General features: G+C 42.7%; 1 protein-coding gene across 1 annotated transcript; it reads left to right on the top strand.

The window, feature by feature from the left end:
- LOC124717034 (transcription factor Ken-like) lies at positions 1-24,631 on the top strand. Its single transcript, XM_047243733.1, has 4 exons — positions 1-297; positions 12,777-12,995; positions 13,098-13,496; positions 20,803-24,631. The coding sequence occupies exons 1-4, from the start codon at positions 1-3 to the stop codon at positions 22,072-22,074; spliced, it is 2,187 nt and encodes a 728-aa protein (XP_047099689.1). The 3' UTR covers positions 22,075-24,631.
- Positions 24,632-25,841: the final 1,210 nt, after the last annotated feature.

Here is a 25,841-nt window from a genome sequence, read left to right as displayed (position 1 = left end):
ATGCTGGACAGCAGCGGCCTGCTGACGCTGCACTACGGGCGGCACGGTGCGGGCGTGCTGGACGAGGTGCGCTCGTGGTGGGACGCGGGCCACGGCGCCGACCTGTCGCTGGTGTGCGACGGCGGGCACGCGCTGCCCGCGCACCGCCTCGTGCTGGCCGCCGCCTCGCCGCTGCTGCGCCGCGCGCTGCGCGACGCGCCGCCGCACTGCCCGGCCGCCGTCTCGCTGCCCGGCGTGCACGCGCGCACCGCCGCCCACCTGCTCACCTTCCTCTACACCGGGGAGGCCTGCGTGCAGGTTCGTACCAGCCTCACCAATTGCTGTCTGGCCTGTGAGAGAACAAGTCGCAGTCGCGGGAGTTCCATACGTTTCCGTCCTAGGCCCAACACTTTCCTCGAGATATCAGTGACCTTCCGATTTGCAAGTGACAAAGCCGTTAATTAGTTACTTATTAGCATATCCCGTGACTCATAGTAGCTTTCTCTCGCAATGATGCAGAACTATTCGGTTCACAATTCTAACACATTTTCTCTGTGAAAATGATAGCAACACACTACAGACTAACTTGCAAACTAATTGACGGAGTTGTCTCATTTTTGGTGAAAGTATAGCTTAAAGTCCAACTTAAAGATATCACTGTAGGTGTTCTACATGATCACCATTAACATCCACACACAAACGATGCCACCGAACTGCAGCACTAACTTCTGACTGCAACGTGTTCAGTCGGATATTTGCACATGAATGTACGATGGATTCTCGAATTTCATCCAATGTGCGTGGCTTTTGTCGATAAACGACGTCCTTTAGTGTTCCCCGCAGTTGAAAGTCCAGAGGAGTTAGGTCTGGGGAACGTGGTGGATATTCCACAGCACCTCTACGGCCTATCCCTAACACGATTTTGGTAGTGGGCTGGGGCACCATCTTGTTAAAGTAAACTCTTCCGTCTCCATGCAAGTCTTGGATGGTAGGTAAAATGGATGTCTGAAGCTTTTGAAGGTACACCTCACCAGTAACTGTGCTGTCAAAGAAGAATGGCCCAATCAAGCCCCGGTAAAACAACCCACACCACACATTTACTCCTGGCAAATTCACGGCTTTGCCTACATGGACGTTCGGATTTTCGGCGGCCCAGTAGATGCAATTGTGGCGATTTACTGTACCACTGAGTTTGAACTGTGACTCATCAGACCACACAATCATCTCTGCAAACTCTTCATCGTTGCGCACCATGTTAGTAAACCACCCGCAGTACTCCACTCTACGATCTGTGTCGTCCTCGTTCGTTGCCTGTAGCAATCGTGGAATGTAGCACTTCCACTTTGCTGTATTCAAAATTCGCCGAACACTTGAGCGACTCACTCCAGTTTCACGGGCACACTGTCTCACAGACTTCTGTGGTGAGCGAGTGAATTGTTGTAACACACGACAGGAGTTAGCGGGACTTGTTACTGTTACAGGTCGTCCAGATCGTTGTTTGTGTGCATCTTTAACACCGCCTTCGGCTTCAAATTTGTCTCGAATGCGACGAATCGTTAAACGTGTCGGTGGCTCTGTTTGATACTCATTTCGCCATTGCCGTTGAACCTCATTAATGTTTTCGTACTTATAATACCACTTCAAAACTGACTTCCTTTCGTCGAATGTAAGCCCTGCGCCAGCCATGTTTACTCGAGTAACTAGGTGCAACTAAGAACAAAACACTTTCTGGCGACTGTCATCTGACAAAACAAAACAACACAATACAACGCTTGTGTGGCGATTGCCGGAACTACAAACTATTACACTACCAAAGATGAAACAGTTCCGTCAATTAGTTCGCCAGTTATGGACTTTTAAACAGTGGATACATTTTTTTGGACCCCTCTGTATATACCTGAATGTCTTTTACATCAATGATTATGTCATTTTAGTTATTTTTGTAGAGCGATTTCCGTACCAGACTTACTACTACTACTACTACTGCTGCTGCCGCTAATACTTTTTTTTTTTGGTCATCAGTCTACTGACTGGTTTGATGCGGCCCGCCACAAATTCCTTTCCTGTGCCAACCTCTTCATCTCAGAGTAGCACTTGCAACCTACGTCCTCAATTATTTGCTTGACGTATTCCAATCTCTGTCTTCCTCTACAGTTTTTACCCTCTACAGCTCCCTCTAGTACCATGGAAGTCATTCCCTCATGTCTTAGCAGATGTCCTATCATCCTGTCCCTTCTCCTTATCAGTGTTTTCCACATATTCCTTTCCTCTCCGATTCTGCGTAGAACCTCCTCATTCCTTACCTTATCAGTCCACCCAATTTTCAACATTCGTCTATAGCACCACATCTCAAATGCTTCGATTCTCTTCTGTTCCGGTTTTCCCACAGTCCATGTTTCACTACCATACAATGCTGTACTCCAGACGTACATCCTCAGAAATTTCTTCCTCAAATTAAGGCCGGTATTTGATATTAGTAGACTTCTCTTGGCCAGAAATGCCTTTTTTGCCATAGCGAGTCTGCTTTTGATGTCCTCCTTGCTCCGTCCGTCATTGGTTATTTTACTGCTTAGGTAGCATAATTCCTTAACTTCATTGACTTCGTGACCATCAATCCTGATGTTAAGTTTCTCGCTGTTCTCATTTCTACTACCTCTCATTACCTTCGTCTTTCTCCGATTTACTCTCAAACCATACTGTGTACTCATTAGACTGTTCATTCCGTTCAGCAGATCATTTAATTCTTCTTCACTTTCACTCAGGACAGCAATGTCGTCAGCGAATCGTATCATTGATATCCTTTCACCTTGTATTTTAATTCCACTCCTGAACCTTTCTTTTATTTCCATCATTGCTTCCTCGATGTACATATTGAAGAGTAGGGGCGAAAGGCTACAGCCTTGTCTTACACCCTTCTTAATACGAACACTTCGTTCTTGATCGTCCACTCTTATTATTCTCTCTTGGTTGTTGTACATATTGTATATAACCCGTCTCTCCCTATAGCTTACCCCAACTTTTTTCAGAATCTCGAACAGCTTGCATCATTTTATATTGTCGAACGTTTTTTCCAGGTCGACAAATCCTATGAAAGTGTCTTGATTTTTCTTTAGCCTTGCTTCCATTATTAGCCGTAACGTCAGAATTGCCTCTCTCGTCCCTTTACTTTTCCTAAAGCCAAACTGATCGTCACCTATCGCATTCTCAATTTTCTTTTCCATTCTTCTGTATATTATTCTTGTAAGCAGCTTCGATGCATGAGCTGTTAAGCTGATTGTGCGATAATTCTCGCACTTGTCAGCTCTTGCCGTCTTCGGAATTGTGTGGATGATGCTTCTCCGAAAGTCAGATGGTATGTCACCAGACTCATATTCTACACACCAACGTGAATAGTCGTTTTGTTGCCACTTCCCCCAATGATTTTAGAAATTCTGATGGAATGTTATCTATCCCTCCTGCCTTATTTGACCGTAAGTCCTCCAAAGCTCTTTTAAATTCCGATTCTAATACTGGATCCCCTATCTCTTCTAAATCGACTCCTGTTTCTTCTTCTATCACGTCAGACAAATCTTCACCCTCATAGAGGCTTTCAATGTATTCTTTCCACCTATCTGCTCTCTCCTCTGCATTTAACAGTGGAATTCCCGTTGCACTCTTAATGTTACCACCGTTGCTTTTAATGTCACCAAAGGTTGTTTTGACTTTCCTGTATGCTGAGTCTGTCCTTCCGACAATCATATCTTTTTCGATGTTTTCACATTTTTCCTGCAGCCATTTCGTCTTAGCTTCCCTGCACTTCCTATTTATTTCATTCCTTAGCGACTTGTATTTCTGTATTCTTGATTTTCCCGGAACATGTTTGTACTTCCTCCTTTCATCAATCAACTGAAGTATATCTTCTGTTACCCATGGTTTCTTCGCAGCTACCTTCTTTGTACCTACGTTTTCCTTCCCAACTTCTGCGATGGCCCTTTTTAGAGATGTCCATTCCTCTTCAACTGTACTGCCTACTGCGCTATTCCTTATTGCTGTATCTATAGCGTTAGAGAACTTCAAACGTATCTCGTCATTCCTTAGTACTTCCGTATCCCACTTCTTTGCGTATTGATTCTTCCTGACTAATGTCTTGAACTTCAGCCTACTCTTCATCACTACTATATTGTGATCTGAGTCTATATCTGTTCCTGGGTACGCCTTACAATCCAGTATCTGATTTCGGAATCTCTGTGTGACCATGATGTAATCTAATTGAAATCTTCCCGTATCTCCCGGCCTTTTCCAAGTATACCTCCTCCTCTTGTGATTCTTGAACAGAGTATTCGCTATTACTAGCTGAAACTTGTTACAGAACTCAATTAGTCTTGCTCCTCTTTCATTCCTTGTCCCAAGCCCATATTCTCCTGTATCCTTTTCTTCTACTCCTTCCCCTACAACTGCATTCCAGTCGCCCATGACTATTAGATTTTCGTCCCCCTTTACATACTGCATTACCCTTTCAATATCTTCATACACTTTCTCTATCTGTTCATCTTCAGCTTGTGACGTCGGCATGTATACCTGAACTATCGTTGTCGGTGTTGGTCTGCTGTCGATTCTGATTAGAACAACCCGGTCACTGAGCTGTTCACAGTAACACATCCTCTGCCCTACCTTCCTATTCATAACGAATCCTACACCTGTTATACCATTTACTGCTGCTGTTGATATTACCCGATACTCATCTGACCAGAAATCCTTGTCTTCCTTCCACTTCACTTCACTGACCCCTACCATATCTAGATTGAGCCTTTGCATTTCCCTTTTCAGATTTTCTAGTTTCCCTACCACGTTCAAGCTTCTGACATTCCACGCCCCGACTCGTAGAACGTTATCCTTTCGTAGATTATTCAATCTTTTTCTCATGGTAACCTCCCCCCCCCCCCCCCGGAGATCCGAATGGGGGACTATTCCGGAATCTTTTGCCAATGGAGAGATCATCATGACACTTCTTCAATTACAGGCCACGTGTCCTGTGGATACACGTTACGTGTCTTTGATGCAGTGGTTTCCATTGCCTTCTGCATCCTCATGTCGTTGATCATTGCTGATTCTTCCGCCTTTAGGGGCAATTTCCCACCCCTAGGACAAGAGAGTACCCTGAACCTCTATCCGCTCCTCCGCCCTCTTTGACAAGGCCGTTGACAAATGAGGCTGACTTCTTATGCCGGAAGTCTTCGGCCGCCAATGCTGATTATTTATCAAAATTTCGGCAGTGGCGGGGATCTAACCCTGGACCGAAGACGTTTTGATTATGAATCAAAGACGCTACCCCTAGACCACGGGTACTACAGTACCGTTACGGCACTTCATCTGCTTTCTAATATAGGGAGGGCTGCACGGCTAATGGAATTCCACAAGTTTCTATACTACGTCGAATACTTTTTCCCATACTTCAGTGACTTTCCAGTTTCCAAGTAATATAGCCCTTACTTAGTTATTGTCATATTCAGTAGATCAAAGTCCATGAATCCATGTAATGTCCCAGGCGTCAGAATACTGCACACCTTTCTGCACAAATGTGAAGGGTGTGCGATCCAAATGCAGATTGGATTTCCGGTTACCTAACTGAGTGAAAGCTGCTAATTCTTCGGAATTAGATTATGTTGTTAACAATAAATGGCATTAAAGGAAATAAATCTTGAGATGCCAGTCTCAGAATTCCCAGACCTCAGCAGGGGTCGCCAAGAGGTCCGCGAATTTACACCAAATATTACTCGAACTGCCCGTTCCTGAGCCAAAAATACCCTTTGTGGAGGGGAAGAGTTACCTCAGAGTAAATGCCGTATGTGATAACCAATGAAAATGAACAAAGTTGACTAATTTTCATGTTGAACCATCGCCTTCTGCAGGTACTGCTCTAATGAGAAACAAAGCAGAATTCAGTTTTTGTACAAAATCCCGAACATAGTCTTCCCGTGTCAGTTTGCTATCTACGTGAACACCTAGAAATTTGAATTATTCAGATTTACAAATTATATGCCCATTTTGTGTAATCACAATGTCAGTTTTAGTCAGATTGTGTTTAGAAACTGTGAAATCGAAGTCTCACTGTAATTTCACATAAATTTATTTTCCGGAAGCCATGAAGTTATGTCTTGAAAAGCAGTATTTGATACTTCATCTATGTTGCACTCAACTTCCTTCATTATTAAGCCAGTGTCATCAGCAAACAGAAATATTTTAGAGTCATCAGTCATATTCGATGGTATGTCATACTGCGATCTACATACACCTGAACTACTTTATTGAGTTATAAAATCTGAACTAGTAATGACTCACATTTCCAATTTTTGGAGATTATAATAAACAATTGGGAGATTACTTATCTACTACTGTACTCGTTTCACCGTATTCCGCGACGTCCCGTTAATTGTATTCTCGCCAATGTTGGCTATTTCGTGTGTTCTGACCACACGGAGTTCTGCAGTGTTGTCCGTGGTGTATTCTTGTACACTCGGCTTTTAAGGTACCTCGACGAGGTAAAAATCCGGTGGGGGTGGGGGGAGGGGGAGGCGAGCGGGGGTGTAGGTCATGTGTTTAGGGGGAAGCCACAAATCTTTTGAGATTATTCGGTCATGAAAGAAACTGGCTACAGTTGCATGGAGGCGTTAGGCGTGTGACACGTGGAAATAACTTTTTGTGAGCTGGTCGGTCGTCATCCAGCTGCTCCACAAATGTATTGAAGATTCCCGCGTGAAATGAAATCTCTACGGCTGTGTCGAAGAAAGTGGGGCCAACAATCCTGGAAGCTGACATCGCGCACTACACTTCAACCTTTTCCTCATGCGATGGTATTTCGTGGATGATATGGGGGTTTGCACCAGCTCAGTATCTGCTGTTTTGTGTGTTGGTGTAACGTGACAGGTGGAACCATGCCTCATCTGTAAACCAGGTTATGGAGAGGATGTCTGAACATTGAATAAGAAACCCCTGAAACCATCGACAGTGACGCATTCTTTTCTCATGATCTACACTCCTGGAAATGGAAAAAAGAACACATTGACACCGGTGTGTCAGACCCACCATACTTGCTCCGGACACTGCGAGAGGGCTGTACAAGCAATGATCACACGCACGGCACAGCGGACACGCCAGGAACCGCGGTGTTGGCCGTCGAATGGCGCTAGCTGCGCAGCATTTGTGCACCGCCGCCGTCAGTGTCAGCCAGTTTGCCGTGGCATACGGAGCTCCATCGCAGTCTTTGACACTGGTAGCATGCCGCGACAGCGTGGACGTGAACCGTATGTGCAGTTGACGGACTTTGAGCGAGGGCGTATAGTGGGCATGCGGGAGGCCGGGTGGACGTACCGCCGAATTGCTCAACACGTGGGGCGTGAGGTCTCCACAGTACATCGATGTTGTCGCCAGTGGTCGGCGGAAGGTGCACGTGCCCGTCGACCTGGGACCGGACCGCAGCGACGCACGGATGCACGCCAAGACCGTAGGATCCTACGCAGTGCCGTAGGGGACCGCACCGCCACTTCCCAGCAAATTAGGGACACTGTTGCTCCTGGGGTATCGGCGAAAACCATTCGCAACCGTCTCCATGAAGCTGGGCTACGGTCCCGCACACCGTTAGGCCGTCTTCCGCTCACGCCCCAACATCGTGCAGCCCGCCTCCAGTGGTGTCGCGACAGGCGTGAATGGAGGGACGAATGGAGACGTGTCGTCTTCAGCGATGAGAGTCGCTTCTGCCTTGGTGCCAATGATGGTCGTATGCGTGTTTGGCGCCGTGCAGGTGAGCGCCACAATCAGGACTGCATACGACCGAGGCACACAGGGCCAACACCCGGCATCATGGTGTGGGGAGCGATCTCCTACACTGGCCGTACACCACTGGTGATCGTCGAGGGGACACTGAATAGTGCACGGTACATCCAAACCGTCATCGAACCCATCGTTCTACCATTCCTAGACCGGCAAGGGAACTTGCTGTTCCAACAGGACAATGCACGTCCGCATGTATCCCGTGTCACCCAACGTGCTCTAGAAGGTGTAAGTCAAGTACCCTGGCCAGCAAGATCTCCGGATCTGTCCCCCATTGAGCATGTTTGGGACTGGATGAAGCGTCGTCTCACGCGGTCTGCACGTCCAGCACGAACGCTGGTCCAACTGAGGCGCCAGGTGGAAATGGCATGGCAAGCCGTTCCACAGGACTACATCCAGCATCTCTACGATCGTCTCCATGGGAGAATAGCAGCCTGCATTGCTGCGAAAGGTGGATATACACTGTACTAGTGCCGACATTGTGCATGCTCTGTTGCCTGTGTCTATGTGCCTGTGGTTCTGTCAGTGTGATCATGTGATGTATCTGACCCCAGGAATGTGTCAATAAAGTTTCCCCTTCCTGGGACAATGAATTCACGGTGTTCGTATTTCAATTTCCAGGAGTGTATTTCTTACAATGCTTGCATCATGTACACGCAGTATGGTCGCAGTGCCGATTTCTTCGCAGCTCCCTGACATGTGCCATATGAAATGCCTGTCTCCTGGCGCAACTGACGCAAGGGTTTCTTTGGAGAGTTCTCCAAGCTCCTTCGAACATTATCAATAACCTCTGCGCTCAGTGGAATGACAACTGCCAATTACAGAATTCGAATAAGAGGCAAGAAATGGTGGTGGCTTCTCTTCACCAACTTGGTAGGCAGTGTAATTGTGAACTCATACCAAGCGAGGTGGTGCAGTGGTTAGCACACTGGACTAGCATTCGGGAGGACGACAGTTCAATCCCCATCCTGATTTCGGTTTTCCGTGATTTCCCTAAATCGCTTCAGGCAAATGCCGGGATGGTTCCTTTGAGAGGGAACAGCCGACTTCCTTCCCCATCCTTCCCTAATCCGATGAGACCGATGACCTCGCAGTTCGGTCTCCTCCCCCCAAATCAACCCCTCTGGACGAGTTCTGAGTTCTGTGAATTCATGGAAAATATACAATCTTGCAAATGAAGGAAATTCGATCATACTTACGCATGCCCCTAACGAAATCAGAAGATACTGGAGTCGAGAATTAAGGAAAGAGAAAAACTGCAACCCCTCAGGACACAGGAAAATGCACTTACGGACGTCTCTCCAAATGATCTCTTTCGAAAGAAATACGCTATGACGATGTAGGCCACGTAATAATAGAGGAGGAAGACAAAGCAAGAATAAGATGTAGGTTTTGTAAAAGTACAACAATTTCCAGATGCAAAAAATGTAATGTGCATCTCCATTCAAACTGTTTTCAAACATTTCATAAGAGAACGAAATAAGACTCCTTATAGTCCCAAAGTTGCGTAAATACAACATTTCGCTGTACCTTAATTAGGACCTGTATATTTTTTTGTATATTTATGTCTATATTAGTGTACAATTGGATCAAATAAACATTATTTTCAAATTTTTTCATTATTCTAATGCTTGGTCCTTAATGGGTTAGGTAGGTTATTAATCATATGTAATTTACTGAAATTGCGTTAAAAATGGTGGACCTGCCTTAAATGTACCCAAAAGTATTTCGTTGTTTGGATAAACTTCTCATAACTCACACTTTGAAGCAGCCTTAAAAATATCCAAATAGGAAACTGTCAATGCTCTTCATCGTCCACTACACCGTAGTGAAGTGACAGGGCGAGTTCGGTCGTTGAACAAGAGCTAATTGTATAGGCGGTAGCTGTGTTCACCAAGTGCATCGTTGCCGCACAAATTACGTTAGCGATAGACGTCTCTTCGGTAGTAGGCATTTCTCTCTGACGCTACTTGGACGAAATGACACTGTGACAACAGTGTGCGTATAGGGTCGGTTCGATGGAAAGCCATCTTCTTGTAGAGAGCAGATAGGATCACGATGGGTAAGAGAACCGACGTAACCTCTCGCAATTAACTCTCAAAAAGTCTTATTTTTGACTTCTTCGTCCAGTTTTTGCACCTCTTCTGTGCCCCCTTTTGGCGGTGGCCTGTCCCGCTACGCATTCGATACGCTCTTGACTAGCATTGGTCTCTCCACTGATTTCATAGTAAGAAAAGAAAAGAACGAGCAACGCAAACCCAAAACAGTAGTATTGATAGCGGCTGCAGCGGAATTGCTTGCTTAGGATGCCAGTGTGGTTAAACGTGATGTTCAGGCCCGGTCTTAAGCGGTAAATTACGTAGCACTACCCACCTGAAACTGTCCACAGCTATAGTGTTCGAAAATACCTTTGCGACGATGAATATGGAACACAGTGCACTATAAGACAAAAAAAAAACGACATATCACGAAGGAATTATCCGAAGGGAACGGAGATTGGCTGATGTGATGTACATCTGCCGACAAACAAGTAATTACAGTTTCAAAAAAAAAGATTGGAAGATTAATTCAAGAGACGAAATTACACAAATTGAGGAAGTCAGTACGCTTTAATCCAGCTCTGGATCTTGTTGTTGTTGCGGTCTTCAGTCCAGAGAGTGGTTTGATGCAGCTCTCCGTGATACTCTATCCTGTGCAAGCTTCATCATTCCCAGTACGTACTGCAACCTACATCCTTATGAATCTGTTTAGTGTATTCATCTCTTGGTTTTTCCTTGTCATTGCCAGTCTACATTTTATATCCTCTCTACTTCGACCATCATGGGTTACTTTGCTCCCCAAACAGCAAAACACATTTACCACTTTAAGCATCTCCTTTCCTAATCTAATTCCCGCAGCATCACCCGATTTAATTCGATTACATTCCATTATCCTCGTTTTTCTTTTGTTGATTTTCATCTTATATCCTTCTTTCAAGACACTGTCCACTCCGTTCAGCTGCTCTTCCAGGTCCTATGCTGTCTCTGACAGAATTACAATGTCATCGGCGAACCTCAAAGTTTTTATTTCTTCTCCATGGATTTTAATTCCTACTCCGAATTTTTCTTTTGTTTCCTTTACTGCTTGCTCAATATACAGATTAAATAACATCGGGGAGAGGCTACAACCCTGTCTCACTCTCTTCCCAACCACTGCTTCCCTTTCATGTCCCTCGACTCTTATAACTGCCATCTGGTTTCTGTACAAATTGTAAATAGCCTTTCGCTCCCTGTATTTACCTCTGCCACCTTCAGAATTTGAAAGAGAGTATTCCAGTCAACATTGTCAAAAGCTTTCTCTAAGTCTACAAATGCTAGAAGCGTAGGTTTGCCTTTCCTTAATCTATCTTCTAAGATAAGTCGTAGGGTCAGTATTGCCTCACGTGTTCCAACATTTCTACGGAATCCAAAGTGATCTTTCCCTAGGTCGGCTTCTACCAGTTTTTCCATTCGTCGGTAAAGAATTCGTGTTAGTATTTTGCAGCCGTGGCTTATTAAACTGATCGTTCGGTAATTTTCACATCTGTTAACAACTGCTTTCTTTGGTATTGGAATTATTATATTCTTCTTGAAGTCTAAGGGTATTTCGCCTGTCTCATACATCTTGCTCACTAGATGGTAGAGTTTTGTTAGGCCTGGCTGTCCCACGGCTGTCAGTAGTCTAATGGAATGTTGTCTACTCCAGGGGCCTTGTTTCGACTTAGACCTGGATCTTATACAAGCAATTATTCGGAGTAGTATTGATTTATACAGTATTGAATATCCTCCTTAGTGATATTGTGCCAAATTCTGTCCAATTGTCGCCTTAGTTTGTCAAAATCCCGAGCTGATTGGAGGGCTCCGCCCATAACGCTACAATCGTTGTCAATTGGGGAGCGATCCGACTACCATGCTGGCAAAGATAGGACTTGGCTAACACGACGGCAAGTAATAAAAAGTAGGAACTCTCGCCACGTGCGGGTGGGTATTAACTTTCTGAAAGGTGAGCCCAGGAAGGCTTGCCATGAAGGCCAGCAAAATGGGCCGTAGAATATCTCGACGTACCGTTGTGCTGTAAGGGTTCCTCGGATGACAATCAAATACGTCCACCTATGAAATGAAATGGCACCCCAGACCACCATTCCTGGTTACCGCACCGTATGGCGGGCTACAGTCAGATTTGTATCCCACAACAGTCGGGAGCGTCAGCGTCTCTGGACACGTCTTCAAGCCTGTAATCGCCCCCCCCCCCCCCTCCCCGACAGCTGTGGGAAGCCAACCTGACTGTCGACTGCCGTACTGCCCGCCAACCAAGATTGATGGTTTGGAGTGCCATTTTCTTTTTTATCGCAGGACCCTTTGGTTTTCATCTGCAGCGCCTGTACAACACAGCGGTATGTTGACGATATTCTATGACCCGTTTTGTTGCTCTTGAAGACAAGCCATCCTGGGCTTACATTTCAGCAAGATAATTCCAGACTGCACACGGCCAGAGTTTCTACTGCTTGTCTTGAAGCTTGCCGAGTCCTAGCTAGACCAGCATGGTCGCCGGATCTCTCCTCCCAATCGAGAACGTTTGGAGCATTATCGGTAGTGCATTTCAACTACCTCGGGATTTTGACGATGTAACGCGCCATTTGGACCGAATTTGGCACAAAAGGACATACAGCAACTCTATCACTGATGCTAGGACGACTAGCTGGTTGTGTAAGGGCCAGGGGTGTACCTACGCTTACTGACTTTCTCAATTTGTGTAGCTCTTTCTCTTGAATAAATCATTCCTGTTTTCTGAAATTATAATCATTTGTTTGTCTGTACATTTACCTGACACCTATCTGCTTCCATCCCATCAGGATAATTCCTTCATAGTGCATCGATATTTTTCTTTCTTTTCTCTTTTTTTTTCTTTTTTTTTAAAGTGTGTTTACGCCCAGACCCGACTCATTCTATACCTCGATATTGTCTCTGTTTCAGGCGGGTGACATTGCCAGCCTTCAGGAACTAATTACCTTACTCGAAATAAAATCGGACTTCGTCCACGAAGAAAAAAAGGCGGAAGAAGATGGCGCCAGAATCGAGGAAGCCGGCTGCTCCTCCGCTACTCGGAGGCGGACGTCGGGCTCGAGTCCAGCCCCTGCGGCCGCACCTGCGGTCGCTGACTCCCCCCAGGGAAGTCCCGACAGCGACGCGGGGGTGGCGACGGCGGCCGTCACGGCGGAGGCGGCAGCGGCGCCGCCGCCGCCTCCACTCCTCCCTGCTACCGAGAGCGGGCCGCAGCTCCCCGGCGCTGCGCAGGTAGCCATAAAGCAGGAGCTGCACTCGGACACGGACGCGGAGGAGGATGCCAACGCGGAAGACGCCGATGCCGAGGGAGATGGCGAGGACTCGGCGCCGCAGGCGGGCAGCGGCGGGCGCACCGACAGCGAGGACGAGAGTCGCGAGGGGTACGGCGTAGGCGGGGGCGGCGCGACGCCGACACCCCCCGCGGGCGGCATCCCGCAGCGGCGCCGCAGCTCGCTCAACCCCGTCAACCTGTCGCTGGCCGACGCCGAGCGCGCACATTCGCGCAGCCCACTGCGCGACTCCAGGTCCTCCGAGTCGGCACCAGACGCGGACAGGGACCCCGGCGAGGGCGAAGGCGAGGGCGACAGCCGTGGGACTGACGAAGCGGACAGCAGGGACGGCGTGCCAGAGGTTAGCTGCGGTGCCGACCGGAATATCGCATTATTTCGCCAGTTCCTTTTATTCCCATCTCTTTCCACATTTCATCTACTACCGCAGCTGGTATAACATGTCTTTGTATAAGTCCCTGCTCTGCATTACTGCAACAACTTAGGGGAATGCAGCCAGATAGCACCCTCGACACTCTCCAGTATTTCCACAAATAAAAAGCTCATCATTATCCAGGCAAAAGGAAACAAAAGATTACTGTGCACAGCAACTGAAAATCTCATTGAGCTGAGCTACAGAAACCAGGAAACCAAAAGAGAAGATATACAGAAAAATACCCCCCACCCCTCTACACACACAAATGTAAAGAAGTACCATACAAATAATGTTAACCAACAACAGGTGAGCCAGTAGCATCTGTCTCTCTGTTGTTAAATGTCAATGAGCTAGTACTGCAGAGAGGCAGTTTCTAAATGCTGCATTTGTCTCCAAATCAAGGGAACTCTCCCAAAAATACTGCTCGAAATGTGGATACTGAGTCATTTTGAAGTATTTATAATGATGGCATTGAGATCTATCAAATTCTTCGTATTTATTTTCTACACATTCAAAATACACTGTCCAGTCACATTAATGTGACTATCTGTCAGAAGCCTGAATAACTGCCATTTGCAGCAAGGACCACTGTGAGACATGCAGGGAGAGAGTCAGTGAGTTCTGGAAGGCAGTCACAGGGATATCAGTGCTGTGGCCAGCTGTCCCACAAATTCTCAATTGCCCAAATCATCACCAAACCCCCACCACATTTCATTCTTGGAATATAAACTCAGTCAGAATTTGGAAACAATGTGAAACAGGATTCATCTAACCAAATGACATTCTTCGCATGCAGCATAGTCCAGGTTTTACGGCCCTGGCACCAAATTTTCCTGTTACGATCAGTTCCATTACTGATGAAGGGTTTTGTAACTCCAGCTCACCCCACAGCTTCTTGTTGTGGAGTTCCCTCAATCAGCTCCAACATAATGCACTTGCAACTACACAGAACAATGTTCTGACCATGACTGACACTTGCAATATATTGAGGACATTGTACAAATTCCATTCATTGTCAGATATAACAGTGTCATCTGCAGCCTTGGCAAGCATATGTATTTATATCCAAGCATGCATTTCACATGGTGTTTCCAGAGCTTTGTCCAATCCCTGTATTTTGGTATCAGAATGATCCACAAACATCCATGAAACTTGAACTTTCATGTTTGAGCTAATGACTACAGACTTGCAGACCTTCGGTATTGTGTATTTTAGACTTTGATTTCAAAAGTTTTCTGATTTCATATTGTGTTGCTGTTTGTGGTACCTTCATATGCATTTTTGCGAATAGGCGTTTGATCAGGCTAAGGACTGGTGGTAGTGGAGTCCTTGGGGCAGCTCAGATACATTACGTTTTGAGTCATTACCTTGCTGGAAGATCAGAAGGCCTTTGGGATCTGATTCCTGAAAATTCTTCCACAAACAGCCCTACAATATACCCATATGGATTTGTGCATTCATTTCATTTCATATGACAACCAAGGATCAGATGTTGGAGCAGTGTATGTAATGCTGAAACACTGTGGCTTCTATTGGCATCATACATCATACATCATAGAGGTCTCTTTCTGTCTATCTCTCTAGCTCTTCTTCAATTTCATTAATTCTGGAGGACAGGATATTTTAATGAGAGTCCAGCCAGTAACGAAACATATAACTGTGCAATTGTAATTACTATTGTGTTGGTTTTTCTACATGATAAACAATCCACATGCTCACTGTTATTCTTTACTTCAGTTATAGATGACTGACCTACCTACAAAAATGTGGACTACCATTAATGCACACAATAGTTGATTTTAGGTCACAGTGATCTGCTGCAACTGTGACAAGCCCCAATAAAATAATGAAGCAATAAAAGGCAAACAGGTGGTCTACTGGCACTAAATACTGTATATTACCTGCTTATAAATTCAGTCACAGCATTCATGTGTCCATATTCTAAGGACACTGCACATTTCCAAGTAGTTCCACGTAGCCTTTGTAGGACCTTATTTATTTGTCATGAATATAGGCCCCAAACTTTGAAACTAAAATATAGGTGTACCTTAAGTTTTACTGTAACTATTGCCCTACAATAGTACAATAACTATGTATATGACTTTTTTTATGTTTTTCCATAATCACCCTCATAAGAAGTTGTACTAAGGCCTCAGTCCTTTATTAAATGTTACAGTCGTTTATATCCTGAGATATTCATGAAGAAATGCATTAACAATAATTATTTTTATTATTTTATTAATTCACCAGATGTTTTTCATCAATTCACTGTTTTTAGCATGGAATTCACTGACTTTGGCACCTTTCGTTCAGTACTCATGTCGGGGAGTCCCAAATTTTAGGTTCTACATCCATTTCCTCTGGATCTTTTTGGATGTTCATGGACCACAGTAGCATTACTTTACATCAAGTTAATACTTGTTTCATAGATCATGAATAAAACATTTTGTAATGATGTAATGTGGAACATGTCAGTTTAAAATAAACTTTCTTCACTTCTTAATATCTAAAAGTTTGTCTACTGAGTAGAAGGAGCTGTGATTCAGAAATTCTTTTACTTTGTTTTTAAATGTCGGTTAGCTATCTGCCAGACTTTTAATGCTAGTTGGAAAATGACCAAAGATGTTTGTGGCAGCATAATTCACCCTGTTCTGTGCCAAAGTCAGGTTTAACCCAGAATAGTGAAGATCATGATTTCTTCTACTGTTGGAGCTATGTACTTTGCTATTATTTTTGAACTGGGAAGAGCTATTAATAACAAATTTCATAAGTGAATATACATATTGCAAAGATACTGTGAATATCACTAGTTCCTTAAATAAATGTCTTTAAGTGATCTTGGGTGGGCCCCAGCTATTATTCTGCTTATACATGTTTGCGCAATAAATACCTTTTTTGTTAATAATGATTACCCCAAAATGCCATGTGAAAGCAGTGATTGAAAATAGGCATAGTAGGCTAATTTGCTGATAAGTTTATCACCAAAATTTGCAGTAACCCCAATAGCATACGTAGCTGAACCTAACCATTTCAGCAGATTATCAATGTTCCTTCCAACATCAATGCTCACACCCAGAAATTTTGAACATTCCACCTCAGCAACAGGCTTCTGTTCACATTCTATATTTATCAATGTCGTTATGACATTTACTGCACAGAATTATACGTACTGTGTTTTTTCAAAATTTAGTGACATTCCATTTGCAGAGAAGCACTTAATAATTTTCTGAAACACATTATTTACAATTTCCTCAGCTGATTCTTGTTTCTTGGGTCTGATTACTACACTTGTATCATCAGCAAAAGAACCAGCTTTACATGTTGATGATTATAGAGTGGCAAGTCATTAACCCTTTAACTGCTCTGGACGTGTTAACGCGCACGCCTTTGTGCCTGCTTCTGTGTGCTCTGTTTGCATGTTAACACGTCTAGAGCAGTTAAAGGGTTAATATTTGTTAGGAACAATAAGGGACCCAAAGCAGAACCATGTGGGACACCATTCTTGTTACCTCCCCAGTTAGAGGAGTGTGCTGATTTTAGAAAGCCATCTGTACTGTTAATTTAAACCTTCTAGATTCTTCCAGTTAAATGTGAATTACATCATTTGTGTGTTCCCCCCCCCCCCCCCCCCCCCCTAATACCACATTACTTAAACTTATCTAGAAGAATTTCATGATTCACACAGCCTTTGAGAGATCATAAAATATCCCAATGTGATGTTCAATTATTCAGAGCATTTAATACAAGGTATGTTTTTTTAAGTAAGCTCCATTTTGTTGTTGACACTAGTAGTTCTTGCGCATAGCACAACAAGCATGTGCATCGTGTACCAGCATGCCTCGGGAACAATTGTGCTCAGTTTCAGCGCTGTAGCTGATCTGTACGGTTCTGTTCTGTACTTTCAAAATGTTTAAGACTATCAACTCGCCTGCTGCGTGTGAGGTATGCTCAGTGATACTGTTTTTGTCAGCAAGAAATTCATCAACAGATCTGCAAAGTGTACGGTGATACTGTTATGAATGAAAGCAAAGTGCGTAAGTGGGTATGAAAATTCAAAGATGGCCGTGACAATGTCCTTGATGAGGACCGCACCAATCACCCTTCTTTGATTACAGACAATTTGGTGGCTTCAGTTGAAGCAAGGCTTCATGAGAACAGGCACTTCACAATAACAGGTCTCTCAAACAAATTTCGTGACATGTTGAGATCAGTGCTTTACAATATTGTTTCTGAACAACTAAAGTTTAGGAAACTGTGCTCCCATTGGGTCCCAAAACTCCTAACAGAGGACCACAAAAACCAAAGATTTGAGTGTGCGATGAAGTTCTTGACTCATTATCACTAAGAAGGTGACAGCATCTTGAGTCAGATTGTAACTGGAGACAAAACATGGGTTTTGCATACCACGCCTTACTCGAATCAACAGAGCTTGGAATGGAGACACACACACTTGCCTGTAAAGGTGAAGGCCAAACAGACCCTGTCCCAGCACAAAATCATGGCGTCGGTGTTTTGGGATAGGCGTGGTGTCGACTTCATGCAACGAGGAACCACTATCAATGCAGAAGCATACTGTCAAACCCTGAGAAAGCTAAGCAGAGCGGTTCAAAACAAAAGATGCGGCATGCTGTCAAAGGGAATTGTCCTTCTCCATGACAATGCAAGACCTCACACTGCAGGTCAGACCCACGATTTATTGAACAGTTTTAGCTGGGAAGTTTTAGACCACCCATGTACAGTCCTGATTTTGCAGTGAGCGATTACCATCTGTTCCTCCACTTCAAACAACACCTCAGTGGCAGCTGTTGCAATGATGACAACGACGTGGACATGGCAGTGAACTCTTGGTTATTGGAGCAGGTGGCAAGTTTTTTTGATGAGGGTATTTTAAAATTCGTTGAGATGTATGATACATGTTTGAACAAACTTGGCAACTATGTCGAAAAATAGAGTGAAGTATGTACTTTCTGAAAATAAATTTACTTTTTTGAAATAACCTTTTGTTGTGTACTTATCTTCAAATGTACCTTACTTAAAACACACACCTTGTATTTGATCAGTGAAAGCATATATGGTGTTTTCGGTTAAAAAGTCTTTTTGAAAACCAAACGGATATTTTGTTAGTACTTGGTTTTTACAAATATGTGATGCTACTCTTGAATACATTCCTTTTTTAAGAAGTTTGGACAAAACTGTCAGAAGTGGTGTTGGGCAGTTGCTCTTGATTTTGTCAAATATGTTGACAATACATTTCACCCATTTGCAACCATTCATTCTGCTTATGTGCTCACAAAATTGAAGTTACTATTTGTGCGTCATGTCTGTGCATTTTTCTGTTTAAGAATACTTTTGTTGTTTTAACGTTTTATGTTAGTCCCATTTTTAACTATTTGAACCAATTACATTGCGAAAGATCTTTCCATCTTTTCTTCCTTATTCTCCTGAAACATCTGTCCAATATGTAAAAACACTCAAATGCATATAGACACAATGCTTTTATTACAGAATTATAATGATTAATTTGAGTATTTATGGAAGACACCTTTTGTAAACTGTTTTGTCTGTCTTGCAGAACTATTTCCATTTCTCTGGCATTTATTTTCAAGGTTTCTTTATCTGGCCCATACTCTGTAATCCATTCACTCAAATATTTAAAGCTATCCAATACTTTAATGTCATGAGTCTGGTGTTTAATGTTGATATTTGACTATATCCATGTTTTTTTTTTAAATATTTTCAAGCCAGTTTGCTCTGCTACTTCTTTCAGCATAGTAATTTCTTCAGTTACTGTTTCAAAATCTTCTTTCATTATGACTATGTTATCTACAAAAACTAAATTGTTTATTTTCACCCCACTCTTTTTGATCTTAACCTCTAAAGGTTCAAAAAAAGTCCAAGATTTTGATTCCATGTAACTTTTTGTATCCTTTGCCTCAATACACAGTTGAAAGAGAGTGATGGGAGCCCATTTCCCTGTGAAATTGCTGTTGTAATTTCAAAGGATTTAGAGAGACACTTAACATTTCATTTGAAAGATTGTGTGTGTCACAGCTGTTCAATAATCCTTATTAGATTTTCATCAACTCCTATTTCTGCCAGTATGTTAAGTAATGTAACAGCGTCAATGATGTTTTATGTCTTTCTAAAAGCTATGAACATTGATATGTATTGTCCTCCTCTGGGCAAAACAAAACTGGCCAGGAAATTATCTACACTAAAATTGGCATGGATTGAACCTTGTTAATGTACATCATGAAAATGTTGGAAATGGCGACCATTGGCATTGGTTCGGTGCTGCACTCAATTTTCAGATTGAGATACACGCATAGCAGCTCTGCCTGAGGGGTAGCAGCAACAGCATTTTCAGTGTTCTGATGTAGCTCTGCCAGTCTGTGAGGGTTACTTCAGCACATATGACCCTTCAACTTGCCTCATTAGTAAATTACACAGGGCGAAAGTTCAGATGATTAAGGTGGTCAGGAAATTGCACTGCCTCTGCTGATTCTCTTCTTCTCACCCAACATCACATGCACTCATGACAAGGTTATCTAGGCAATGCATGCTGTTGCTCCACTTTGCTGAAATTTTCCATAGTCATTTGTCTCTCGTGATGGGACTCTCATTTGTAATGAACAGTTTCTGGACATACCAGGTAGCATTAACAGTTTGGTAATCCATTGTGTTACAATGCAGACGTCAGACATTATGCAGTAAACAACAATGGCCCTTCCAAGTACTGATGGGGATTTTTCTTTTCCAAATAAGTCAATATTTACAATGAGAACTCCAAAAGTGCACACATTTATACTACAGTAAAGGCACCAGAACAGTCCAGCATCTCACATGTAGCAAACATCATTCCAAAAATGTTGGGCTACGTGAAAAACAAACTTAATAATGGAAATTATTTCCAGAAATACATCATGCAGTAAATAAAAAAGGAAAATTGATATTGATAGCAGAGTTTTTTGTTAGAAACAAAACCGTCACATCTGTTCTATTGGTGACAAACCATTTTAGAATCCTATTTGATATCTTTCCAGTTTACACTTGACTTGTTGTTATACTTGTTTTTAAATGAGTCATGATACGATCTTGTAGGTTAATAGGCCATTACTACTACTATTATTTGTATTATTATTACCATTATATTATGTGCAGCTTATATTTTTCTCCCAAGTTCTATGCCGAAACTACCCTAACAGCTAAATAAAGGAGTTCCTTTCCTCTGCAGATGCCGTGCAAGAGACGCCCGAGCAGCGCCCCAGCCCAGCCACAGGAGAACTCCCGAGACAGATTGAATGAAAGTGAGATACGTCAGCAGACAGTCCAACACACGATCCTGCACCACCACCACCAACACCACCACCACCAACAGCCGCAGCACCATCAGGACTACAAGAGGCAGCTGCTGGTGGCGGCGCAGCGTGTCAAACGGAAGCAGATGTTTGGGGACGTGTATAGTGACCCGGATGTGGATGTCAGGGTGGCAGCCGACGATGATGCGCCACTCATCCGCACATCACCTGAGAACTATGTGGTGACCCCTCACCGCAAGCGCCGGCCAGGTTTTCACAACTCGCCAGCGCAGAACCCACCCTTCGTGCCGCTGTGCCCATCCTACCTGGATGACGTGCCACACCACAGGCACCTGCACAGCAGCCCCAGCCCACGCCTGCTGCCAGCACACCCACCCCCACCGCCACCCTATCTACCTGCTCCACCCCCGACAGCTGTCGCTGCTCCCGATCGCTCATCTCCGGGGCCTGATGACAAGTATCACCACCACCAGCAGCAACATCATCACCACCACCACCAGCAGCGGCACCATCACCACCATCATCACACCCACCAGCAGGCAGCACCACCACCACAGCCGCCTCCACCCCCTGGTGGAGGGCAGCAGCCACTGGATCTGGTGCCACGTGGGGAGGTCCCGCACTGGAGCTCGTGGTCTCTGGTAGCCGCAGGTGCGGGCACCGCGGCAACAGCAGCAGTAGACGATGGGAGTGGCACACCTGGAGGTGGCACCGCAGGTTTTGTGTCTGCACTGGCGGCAGCAGCAGCTCGCTCTGCCGGAGGTGGCTGTGGTACTGGTGCTGGCACTGGGGCTACAGCAGACAGTGAGTCAGGCACCACGGCATCTGCCGCAGCAGCCGATGTCAAGCCTGTGGTTGCATCCAACAACAAAGTGGTTGCTGTGCGTGAGTACCGCTGCCAGTACTGTGGCAAGCAGTTTGGTATGAGCTGGAACCTAAAGACGCATTTGCGAGTGCACACTGGAGAGAAGCCGTTCGCTTGTCGTCTGTGTGTTGCTATGTTCAAGCAGAAGGCTCACCTCCTCAAGCATTTGTGTTCTGTGCATAGGAATGTCATCAACGAAGGTGGTGAAGGACGCTTCAGCTGCTGTTTCTGCCAGATGTCATTTGAAACACTACAAGAGCTCATACGACACTTGTCAGGACCGCACAATAACTTGCTGTTGAGCAAAAACCTCCATGGATAGGATGTGTCGCATCCTGTGCTCCACTAGTCACCATTTGTGGTGGGCTACTGCTTCTTATGTTCAGAGTGATATGATACAGGGTAAATTAATAAGCAGTGCGGAGCAAATTCCAACTGTTTTCATACTTACCTGTGAATGTACCACATTTCCCTGAAAATTACTGCTTTCACAGTTGAAGCTGCAGTTTTGTAAACACGTTTTTGTCACTTAGATTACTTTCTGGTGAGTTTATGAGAGGGAACCTGAGAATTAAGGGAAAACAAACTGAAAAAAATAGTAAACAGGGACAATGGTTCTTATAATCATTTATTTAAAAATATTGATGCCTGTCTTGAAGACAACTGCTAATTATGAGTGATTTATTTTTCTTCTTAAAAATGATAAATTAGCACCAACTTGCTAACCAAATTTATGCAGTAGAAATTTAAAGAACAGATTAAGGAGTAAGGGTACGAACCTCCAATTTCCCAAAATCAAATTCATGTAGGAGAGTGGCAGGAGGACTTTGGAGCCCCTTAATTTCTAAAATTGCTTGTCTCTTGAAATACTCACTGTACCAGATTTACAAATATTGATTTGTAATATTTATTTGCGTTTTTCTTCTATGGGACCAAAACCATTTTAGCTTTGGGGTGAACTAATTGAAGCATTAGGGTACAGGATCCCAATGCAGTCTATTCAGGCACGCATTCACATGAGATAGCAGGACTGTATTCATAGAAGCCTATGTTTTTCTCAGTGTTCCATTAGTGATATGGCAAAGATGGCAGGACTCCAAACAAATGCATTTGATAAATTAGCGTAGATTTTGCACTGATTGTGCATCATAAATTACATGGCTCACATGAAAAGTATTGATAGGAAAAGTAAAGCAACAAGCTTTGTTTATTTCTTCATGTTGCCAATAGCTAAAGCCAGAAAACTGTAAGTTGTTGAGAACCTACACAACCACATATAAAACAAGGTAGTTCCTTATATTATATAGTCAACTTTATAATGCATGAAGAATCAACAATAAAATCACATTTTGCCTCTCTGTTTGTCACTATGGACTACAATAACACATAGGCTATAAGCAAAAGTTGCATAGCAAATGAAATTCAAGGATTTGAATAACAGCTGTTTCTCATGAGATTGGGGCCTCAGATCTTACAATGTGATGCATGTTACATGACACTCAAAATCTGATCAGCAGCTACTGCTTGAAATGATAACATATTGTTTATGGTTTTGTACCTGTTTAGTAAATGAGAAGTGCCTTGTGATACTTCAGTTTCTCCCAGCATACTTCATGATGAAAGAGTTCACCCCTGAACTCTTTCATCGAGAAGTGCCTTAATTCTAAATGTAATGTTCCATACTATTAGATGTATGTATATGCGCAGTGTATTACTATGATGGCTGTGTTGAATACCTCAGTAGTTTCCAAAACCAATATTTTATTCTGTATCATATAGGACTGAATTCAGAAAGCACAGGATGCGATTATTAATATAAATTTGTGCCCTAGAGCCCCTAAGGAACAATAGAAGATGTTGTTTGAATTGTGCATAGTGTCACACTCAAAGGAAATATTTTGTAGCGTTCAGTACCCCGTACTGATAATTTATACCTCATTTTCAGTCTACAAGAACTTGTATTTCACCCAATGAATAATTTATATCATGTGAATAGACAGTACAACATGATTTGAACTCAGAGAAAGAGTGAATTATCTTGTTAAATTGTTAAGAAAATGTTGTTATGTTAGACGTTCTAATGTTTTTCTTGTGGGATTATTTTAGAAACATTGCTTTCTTAGGAGAATAGTGACATAAAGGTAAAGACTGCATGCAGCTTAGCCTCTAGAGGTAACTCATTTAGCTTTGTAGCACCAATAGACTAATAATATTTAAAGTGTGTTGATCAAGGATACATCGCAAATGATGGCTACCACACTTTTACATGGCCAGATTTTAAAGTTTCATCTAAAAAATTAGTTTTAAACTGAGTTTTCATTTCTTTTTCTTTCTTTATTTTTGTCGTTTTGCCAGTACTGTGAATAATAGCATATACTTTTTAGCTGTGTACGTAATAGTAACATGAGAGCACTCTTGTGTACATCATTTTCTCTTGACAACCTATTGTGTTCAGCTGAATCTGCACTTAAACTATCACTGCCATTTCTACCAGAAGATAAACTTGACAGGTTTTCTCACTCTTAAATAGTCTTAGCAAACAATAATTTATGAAATTGTAGATGAAAAAAATGATTTCATACTTCAGAATAGTGTACTGTTTCTCTTATTGTTCTAATTTTTCTTGGTGAAGGTTAGTGAATAAGGTACAAGTGATGAACTATTTATAATGTATTCTTGAAATAATGAGTGCAAAATAAGTGGCCTTTACCATAAAAAATATTTTTAAGAAAAATATTTTTAGACTCGCTGTTAAAATAATTACCTAAATCAGAAATGGTAAAGTGCCTTCAAGTAGCGAATGAAACAAAAACTGTCATAAATTATTACAGGTGAAATTTATGATTTAAAAATTTTTGTTTGAAGATGCTGATAATGTGAATGAGTATTATTGATTGACAAAGTATTCTTTTTTTAAAAAAAGCAAGTGAATTTTTCTTCTGATACAAAACAAAGAAAGAAATGCTGCCATGAAACAACAAACTTTAAAAAATCAGGTTTTTAAACTTAAATTTTTATTTTTAGTGGATCAAAAAATTCAATGTCAACTCTCTATTTTTTATTTGCTACTGTTGAGTGATAATTCACCATCACATTACATGGAAGGCAGCTTAATGTAATGTCAAACTGGCTTCAGTTTCATGTTCACCCACAGCCTCCCTACAATATAAATTTTTCAAAACACCTGACTTTTTTTGCATAGGTATTCTTTTGGTTCAACATCAATAATTATATTACAAGCTTTCTGCTTCTTGGTGTTTTTGTGGCAGCATTCTGTTTCTATCTCTGTTTTTTTTAGTTTTTCCTGAATGTTAATGCTGTAAATAAAACTTACATGATGTCACTTAGGAGTAATGTAGTAGCAAGTCATTGTCAACAGGTAGTTTGCAACTTCATTTCAGCCTTGCCATGAAAGCTGTTTTGCTTTTCAAAGAAATTAATTTCCTTCTTTGAACCTGAAAACTAAGGAAACATTCTGTTTAACTTAAAGTGAGACCAGTTTCTAGAGAAATAGTTTTCGTAATTGAGAACTTGTTGATTTTCCTTTCACTTTGTTCTTATTTTAGGTAGTGTGGAATCAAAGAACAGAAAACTCCCACCGATTGGATTCCATTACTACTGCATATGCATAACAGTGCAGCAAGGCTAATCTGATCTCTTCTGTTATTTGCAGTTGATGTACTGAGGAAATAATGAATTGGCAATGTTCCAAAATTATTATTACTGTTATTATTTAAATCTGGATAGCTGTAGGGGGTCAGGCTCTCTCATAATTAAAGATTTAATTGATTCAGCAACATTTTTACCTGTTGACATCAATATTGACAAACATGTTTGGACCAACCCTGATCATGTGGCTGGTGCAAAACATATCATGTTACAAATGTATATTTCATTTGCACCAAAGATTTTAGTTTTAATAAAGTTATTGTAAAATGTACATATTTTTACAGTGGACTATCTGCACAAATTGCAATTAATAAAAAAAATAAATAAACATTCCGAACTTAATGCAGAGAATAAGGTGACATTTTACTGAAGCTGTTTCTTATGCAGCAGTGAATTAGAACAGATACCCTGAAAATTTTT

The sequence above is a fragment of the Schistocerca piceifrons genome, chromosome 1 (assembly GCF_021461385.2).
Source record: "Schistocerca piceifrons isolate TAMUIC-IGC-003096 chromosome 1, iqSchPice1.1, whole genome shotgun sequence".
In the NCBI taxonomy this organism is placed as follows: domain Eukaryota; kingdom Metazoa; phylum Arthropoda; class Insecta; order Orthoptera; family Acrididae; genus Schistocerca; species Schistocerca piceifrons.
This window is presented reverse-complemented; position numbering and strand designations above follow the sequence as displayed.